General features: G+C 36.2%; 2 protein-coding genes across 2 annotated transcripts; one reads left to right on the top strand and one right to left on the bottom strand.

Annotated features, from left to right (window-relative positions):
* Positions 1–1,505: 1,505 nt before the first annotated feature.
* On the top strand, positions 1,506–3,908 carry apodb (apolipoprotein Db). Its single transcript, XM_053488008.1, has 5 exons — positions 1,506–1,635; positions 2,390–2,529; positions 2,617–2,738; positions 2,839–2,924; positions 3,328–3,908. Exons 2-5 carry the CDS (start codon positions 2,410–2,412, stop codon positions 3,561–3,563), a joined length of 564 nt encoding a protein of 187 aa, XP_053343983.1. The 5' UTR covers positions 1,506–1,635; positions 2,390–2,409; the 3' UTR covers positions 3,564–3,908.
* A 75-nt stretch (positions 3,909–3,983) lies between these two features.
* Positions 3,984–7,401, bottom strand: LOC128514050 (uncharacterized). Its single transcript, XM_053487691.1, has 11 exons — positions 7,325–7,401; positions 7,039–7,194; positions 6,842–6,959; positions 6,685–6,735; positions 6,533–6,610; positions 5,600–5,656; positions 5,128–5,187; positions 5,000–5,052; positions 4,814–4,916; positions 4,235–4,317; positions 3,984–4,155 (listed from the first exon to the last, which is right to left on the bottom strand). The coding sequence occupies exons 1-11, from the start codon at positions 7,399–7,401 to the stop codon at positions 3,984–3,986; spliced, it is 1,008 nt and encodes a 335-aa protein (XP_053343666.1).
* Between the last annotated feature and the right edge of the window lie 312 nt (positions 7,402–7,713).

Below are 7,713 nucleotides of genomic sequence, written 5' to 3'. Positions count from 1 at the left end.
TGTACATTGCGCCCCCTATGTAGTGAGAATGTCACAGTCGACATATGCAAAGAAAAGTTCCGCCTAGCGACCACACCTTTTAGTGCCAAGGTTTAGACGACTACTTAAATACAGACAGTGCCATTTCTCAGACTAGTCTGCTCTGGATTTTGAGTGTCTTAGGGGCCGTTCACATGTCACATCCTTTGTGTGCTCAGTTGTGTTGTTGTAAATGGAGACGAGTGACAAGTACGCTCACAACAAAAAGTGACGCCGTCGCACACTCACACACGTCTTCATGCTGCAGAGAGAGAAACAAATCCCAACTGTTCAGAATGAAAATCAGTCAATGAAGATCTTTTTCTGTTGTGGTTAAAATTTCTTCTAAAACACGTGTAAACTGTTTAATGTAAAAATGTGGAGATTCACAAGCAAAAATGTGCATGCAAATGGTGCCATTACTTTAGCACATATTTAGAAGGTATTTAGGATCTTCTTAACACATGGATGGATGTTGCTTTAAAGTTGCTTTGCTTTAAGCATCTGTTTGCAAAAATTTATGCAACTCTGGAGGAAAAAAAATGTGGTGACATTGTGTAAGCTTATTAAAATGGTGCCACAGTGAATGCAGGCTGTAGTTTAAAAATTCCTAATTTGGGATATATCAACTAAATTACTTACAATATAATATAGCTACAATTTAATTTTGATTAGTCAGATATATTCAATTCTCAAAAAGACATCTGTAATGTAGTTTTGACTCCTTAATATCTAAGATATCTAAAAAAGACATTATAGATCTCTTTATATATGCCAACTGTTAAAAGCGCTATACAAATAAAATTGAATTGAATTGAATTTAATTCATTATAACTTGAATCAGAATTGTGACTGGTCAGAATGAAATAATTTAGTTGCAGTTATAAAAAGTTGGTTAACCCTAACCCTAACCTACGTCATTAGCCGTGTCACATTCAGAGACAAGTCACAGGATTCAAAGCGAGGTTTTATTTAGAACAGTCGCTTCTGAGCTTCAGGATCATCCAGTACACCTCTACAGTACTATTCTCTAACGAGATTAGTGCTAATTTAAGGACCTCGCTCTGATTTCTGTCATGACCACGCCTCTAAGTGATTCTTTAAAGTGAACCGATTCTTCTAATTCATCTGAATGATTGGGTTATCATTGTTAGCGCTTCAAAACACAAATAAATAAACATAAATATATTTTATATTCCATAATGCAAAGTATGCGTGTAGAAATAAGGGAATCGGTGTGTTGCGCTGAATGAATCAAGTGACAGAATGAATCAGTTGCCATATGACTCATAAACGCCATAATCAGTTTACAGATAATCTGCGAGATTAATTTGACAGCATTTATATCTCATTAGCTATTATAGACTTTATATTGGCGATACACATTTTTCTTTATGTACTCAGTAGTTCTGGCACTCGTATGTAAAAGAAAACCATCCTTTGTCTTGACTTTTGCTGGGGTTTTTTTTTCTTTAATTTGCCTGGTCATCTGCTTCTGGTTAAGACTCCTGCACTGATCACAGCGATCCAGAAATTCAGTCCTTCAGGTCCAAGTGACCTCCTGAATCCTCCTCAGTGTCACTGACGCAGATCTGCGAGCAGGTGTGTTACAGCCAGGTAAGAATTATTTCTCAACATTTATTAAAACATTTTAAATTTAAAGCATTTTTATAGTTTACAGGTCAAATTATAAAGAAAACACAATATAATAATATATGTAATCTTAATCCTGCATTTTATTATTCTATTGTTTTATTTATATACAGTATAAGATATTTTCTATTATTTTCTATTACACAGTTCTCAACAAGTGCTCAGTGTGTGTGCAGTTTTTTTAATCAAACTAAATATTTATCAGATAAATCAAATAAAATAAGAAAATAATAAATAGATAGATGTTACTAGATTATATGAGCAATTCTGCCTTAGCTAGATTAGCTAGAAGTACAGTATGTTATTAGCGCACGCTGATGATGCAAGATGTTCATCAAGGATTTAACAGGAACTGGTTTTGTAAATATGAAGTTGTGAAAGTATTAATTTATATATCTTAGTTATTTTTTTGTAATATTTATTAGGCCTTTTTTACTTTCATGATTGTATTTTCCTGTAGTTTTGATGTGTCTTCAGCATTTATTAGAATTTTATTAGAATTTCCACTTTTCAGACTGGGACATGAGCCTCAGCAGAACTTTCAGTTCAGTTTTTCTCAGCAGAAAAAGTATAAATGCATTAAACATAATTAAATTTACTGAAATAATCAGAGCACAATAGTTATTGTTACACAGTATAATAGGAAGCTTTACGACAGTACGTGGTCATGCATTCTAACTGCTAACTAAGTGCACATTACCGTCTCGTCACCTCACAGACGGTCACACCGTGTCCACCATGAAGCCAGTCAGTGTCTGGGCTTTTTCACTGACGCTGGTCGTCTCAGTGTCGTCTCAGGTCTTCCACTGGGGTCCGTGTCCGACGCCGATGGTTCAGCCAAACTTTGACCTGAACAGGGTTTGGAAAAACGTTTCTGCTCTTTTTTTTCAAATCTCACTTAGTCCTATTGTAAGTTAACTCATCTTTTTGTTGTATTTAATGCAGTACCTGGGAAAGTGGTACGAAATTGAGAAGCTCCCAGCTACTTATGAGAAAGGCACATGCATCGAAACCAACTACTCACTCAGACCTGACAAGACCATCAGAGTGGTTTATATTCGGACACGGTGAGGGAGTTACACTGATAGTATCTGGATTTGGGTATTAGAAATAGATGTGTGAGATCTAATTCTGTTATTAGTATTTGTTAATTTGTTCTGTTTACAGTAAAGGAAAAGTGAGGACCGCTGAGGGAACAGCCATCGTGCAGAACCCGAGAGAACCGGCTAAACTCGGCGTCAGTTTCTCATACTGTGAGTATTTAAAGCTGCAATATATATATTTTACATTTCTTGCTTGCACAAATCAGAATCTGCTTTTATTTGCCAGATTCTTTGACACACACACAAGGAATTTAAATCCGGTTATTTGTGCCTTCCCCTCAACTTGCTTATCAGTAACAAACTGATCATTAAAGTGTAAAAACTTTTTTCACTAATTTTAAATTCTGTAAATCTGCTTTGTAACAATGACTATTGTTTAAAGTGCTATACAGATAAAACTGAATTAAACTGTATTTAATTAAAAAACTTTAAAAAAGCTTTAAAAGCACTTTTTTCAGGTTACATTTATTCATTTTGTAACAGTGTAGAGGTGGACATTTATTCACCCAGTCTATTAAACAGTCTCTCTCTTTCTCTCCCTCCCTCCCTACAGTCACTCCATATAGCGCGCACTGGGTTTTATCCACTGATTACGACTCTGTGGCGCTGCTCTACTCCTGCACCGACTTTCTCCGGATCTTCCATGTCGACTATGCCTGGATTTTGTCCCGCAGTCGCTCTCTCCCTCCCGAGACCATCTACCACGCCAAGGAGGTCCTCTCTCGGGACAACATCGATGTCAGTCGCATGATTCCTACCGATCAGCACAGCTGTGAGGGCGGGGCTTAAATCTCACACTATATATTTCACATATTTACATATGGAATTATGATGGATAAATACATCTCTTAGCTTAATAATCTTAGCTTATAATGACAATCTGTGTTTTTATAATACCAGTTGTGTCTCTCAATAATCATATGCAAAAATAATTATAATTACTTTGTAATTACAGTCTGTCCTGCATAAAAACTTACTGTGCATAATATAAAAATACTTATATTTTATTCTTTGAATGGCTTTTAAGAAATCTGAGATGAGTAAACAAATGATTAAATAAATAAGCAAAAAAGGTAAATAAAGTTGTTTTTCAAACCACACATACATACATAAATGCAGTGACTTTTCATTGTTGTTTTTTTCAAGAACTCTGTGCTATAAACCAAAGGTCCAATAAAATTATTATAGTAATTAAAACAAATGTAGTGTTTATAAGGGAGGAAGTCCTGTGTGATGAAACTGGCAGTGTGGGTCGATCAGGTGACGGATGATGTCCAAAACGTCTGCACACATGGTGGGACTCAGAGCTCCAAACACACCCAGTACACTGAAACCAAGCGCCACAGCAGCACACACTTGTTTCCTTATGGTTCTTTTCCAGCTGTGTGTCACAAGTTTAATTAATGAAAAAGCAGAATTGAGTTAGTGGGCATGGGCTGGTCAGAATAAATAAAACTCACCTTTTTGGCATATAAGGTACTGATTGTTCCTCCTGAGTCGCTGCGTCTTCTTCTTCCTCTTTCTGTTCCTCCTCAGGCATCATCTAAGAAGGAAGAAACAGCTGTGTGTATCAATGGCATGGTGGTGTGGTGTTAAGGTTCCTCATACCACAGTGAGTTTTTAAAAAAACAAGTTGTAGTTTTAAGTCATACAGTGGAACCTTGGATTACAAGCATAAATCGTTCCGGAAGTGGGCTCGTATGCCAAAACACTCGTAAATCAAAGCAATTTTTCCCATAGAAAATAATTGAAATTATTCACAGCCAAAAAAAATAAATACATAAAAATTATACATTTTTCCAAAATATAAAGTAAAAACACAAACACACACACACACACACATTAACGAAAATTTGCAAGGCTATCGCTAATGACACTTGCTTGAGCATGGGGGTGGGGGGAGTGGTTTAAAGGTGAAAGTGCACACATAATGACAGAGAGGGAGAAAATGGATCAATGGAATAAAATGATACAGCTGTTCATTTAGAAACAATAAAATATTTTCTTGGTCTACAATTTTCAGATTGTTGTAGATTTACCTGATCCACAGACGGAATTCCGAGCTCTTCCCCGAGTGAAACGGAGCACTCAGGAGGGCAAGCGAGCATCGTATCCACTCTCATGAAGCTCCCGTCCCTGCTGCTGTTAAATAAATAGAAAACTGTGAGGATTTATTCTGTCATCTTGCATGTAATGACGTTAAAAAGTACAGAAAAGGGACGTACACTGAAGCCAAAGCCAACTTGATGTTCAAATCCTTCAGCTCATCCTTCATGCCCTGGACAATAACACACATTTTAATACTCTTACAGTAGTATAAAACCCCTTAACATTATAAATGAGATCAGGATACCTGGTTAATGGTGATGTATTCTGACAGCATGTCTTTGTGTTGCTGGATGACCAAATCCCTCTGATGGAAAAGCAGCAGGATTATTTTACACCTTAAAGCTGTATTTTATTCTAAGCACTGTCAACTCTTAAACACAATTATTTTAAATCAAACACTGGAATAAAGTCTTTGATTTAAGTGTTTGTTGAATGTATTAAAGCCTGCATTAATAGATTATACAAAACCTTCAGGAAAGTGTAAAGAAACTTGAACCACTTCTTACTTTTATCTTACTGATAAAAGTCCATAAGTGGTCAGTTATTTTATCATCGCATCTTTATTTTTACAGTCACAAATTTAAAATGTTTAATGACAACAAATTTAGTGTAAATTCTGTTCTTTGCATGTAAAGAAAACATTTTACCATTAGAAAATAAATTATTGCTTACTTACATTGAACTGTTATAAAATCATTGTAAAATATGTAAGTTACCTGATTAATGAGATCATCTTTTTGCTCGAGAAGAAATCTGTCCTCCTCTAGTTGTTGCTAAAACATATATTGTAAAATTATTTACATAATTGTATGTGTGTGTGTGTGTGTGTGTCTGTGTGTGCTGCTGTTATAGTAAAATAGGCTGAAGTCATGAAGCAGACATGTCCCATGTGTTTTATTTCTCTTACACCACAAGCACTTTGATAACAATGTTATTATTTTATGAGCATCAGATGGTATTTTCTAGCCACTTATAGTTACATTTAATGTTGTGGAACAACCTTAAAACAAGCTACTGAAAAACTGTAAAATAATAAAAAAACTCATCTGCCCTGAAGATGTCAGAAACCTTAAAGTTACAGCTTTGCTGTTACAAAGCACTGAGACTGGAGACTCCTTTCATAAATCTTAAATGACCATTTCCTTCTACAAGTCTCTGTGTACAATCTGCTACAAGTACTGTAGTCCTTACCAACATTCAAGTTACAAATTTTTGCTTCACCAGCTTCGATTAATCAGGTCGGAGGCAAGATGATAGAAAAGAGCTGTCCTGTAAAGCTGTCCTGATGGTGAATAATCATATTTTCCTCAGTAACATCTGAGGAATCCTCAACAAAACAGAGTTCACAGTCCAATACATGATTCGAGATTCCCCTCCCAATTTAAAGGTGCAGAGACAACACTATGATATTAAGTACTCTTTGGGTGCAGTTGACAGACATATGCTTAAATGATTGGTATGCTTTACATTTTATATTCTTGTCAAAGGTGTATAAGACTTTGTCAGACTTAAGAACGAATTTGACTTATGAACGTGCTCCTGGAATGGAACTCATTCGTAAGTCAGGGACTACCTGAACTAGCAAAACAGGAACGCAGTGCAGACCTGAGCAGGAACAAAAAAATTGTTTAAAGCCATAAATATATCACCTGGTAAGCTCTTAGGACACAGGTGAGCTCAGTGATCTCCTTCTCCTGCTTCTCTTTTTCTAGAAGAAAACTTGATGTCTGTAAAGCATACTAAATTAACAAATGAAAACCAATAAAATTGAAAAAATTTAAGTGCTCTAGCCTGCACGTACCTCATCAAAATGTGCTTCTACCTGCTGTCTGAGTGTTTCATTTTCCTTCCCCTATCATAAGTTCACAACCATAATCTATGAGTTGTTGAACAGATGGGTCACTAAGCACAAAGCTGAATAAGACATTTATTGATTAAATTCTGTCCTCTGTACGCACAAGTTTTTTGCAGCTGGCCTCAAGCGTGCTGCAGCGTTTATCTTCCTCTGCCTTTGCAGTTCGTGTGACCTCCAGTTCATTCTCCAGAAGCTGGATGTCCTGTTTCATCTGCCTCAAGCTTCACAAAGGATGATCAGATGAGATGATGTACACAGGAGTCTGTTTCCTGTAGTCTACATGTCTGTGATGTCTTTTACCTTTGAATTTGTTTCTTTAGCTCACTGTTCTCGGCCATGAGGGTGGCGTTGCTGTTCTCCTCCATTTCAGCACTTTCTTGCCAGTTAGTGCAGAGCGTCCGTAAGCAGCTGTTGGAGTGGAGAAGCTCAGCTTTATCAGAGACCTTGTACGAATCCCTGTGCAGATATATCAGACAACACTGTGTTACAGAGGAGAGAGTGAAAGAAAGACGGAGGGAGACGAAGAGAGAGAGAAAGAGATCTGTTTTCTTTAGAGCCAGTATGACCGAATGGTTTAAACACTCACCCATTCTGCTGCTCCTCTGAAATATGATGAGAGTCAAACTCGCCTACAAACTCTATCTTCTTCTCACACCACGACATCATCTTTTCACAATAATACAACATGCAGTATTATTTCACACACTTCACTATATTTAATACTTGATTTAAAAATGCTGTTTGCTTATGTTTTATTTTCTTATCATGAAAACGAGAAGAAACACTTAATAGATTCCTACCTGAATTATAATAGTAAAGTGAAATGAACACTTTAATGTACTTAATATTAAACTGCACACTAATACTTAATAATAAATAGAAATAATAACTACTTAAATTAAAATATAAATAAAATTATATCACACACACACTCCGTCAGGCTAGTTTAAATTAGCTACTGTAGCTAGTTAGTAG

This window comes from Clarias gariepinus, chromosome 26 (assembly GCF_024256425.1).
Source record: "Clarias gariepinus isolate MV-2021 ecotype Netherlands chromosome 26, CGAR_prim_01v2, whole genome shotgun sequence".
NCBI classification, from domain to species: Eukaryota; Metazoa; Chordata; class Actinopteri; order Siluriformes; family Clariidae; genus Clarias; species Clarias gariepinus.
Note: the sequence above shows the minus strand (reverse complement) of the source record. Positions and strands in the feature narration are given on the sequence as shown.

What these genes read in the sequence shown, in the direction of transcription:
- LOC128514050 (XM_053487691.1), bottom strand. Translation starts at nt 7,401, where the DNA reads ATGTCGTGGTGTGAGAAGAAGATAGAGTTTGTAGGCGAGTTTGACTCT. An exon ending in TCAGAGGAGCAGCAGAATGG is followed by an intron (nt 7,195 to 7,324) that starts GTGAGTGTTTAA and finishes ATATCTGCACAG; the next exon opens with GGATTCGTACAAGGTCTCTG. An exon ending in TAGAAGCACATTTTGATGAG is followed by an intron (nt 6,611 to 6,684) that starts GTACGTGCAGGC and finishes TATGCTTTACAG; the next exon opens with ACATCAAGTTTTCTTCTAGA.
- apodb (XM_053488008.1), top strand. Translation starts at nt 2,410, where the DNA reads ATGAAGCCAGTCAGTGTCTGGGCTTTTTCACTGACGCTGGTCGTCTCA. An exon ending in GTGGTTTATATTCGGACACG is followed by an intron (nt 2,739 to 2,838) that starts GTGAGGGAGTTA and finishes TTCTGTTTACAG; the next exon opens with TAAAGGAAAAGTGAGGACCG. An exon ending in CGGCGTCAGTTTCTCATACT is followed by an intron (nt 2,925 to 3,327) that starts GTGAGTATTTAA and finishes CCCTCCCTACAG; the next exon opens with TCACTCCATATAGCGCGCAC.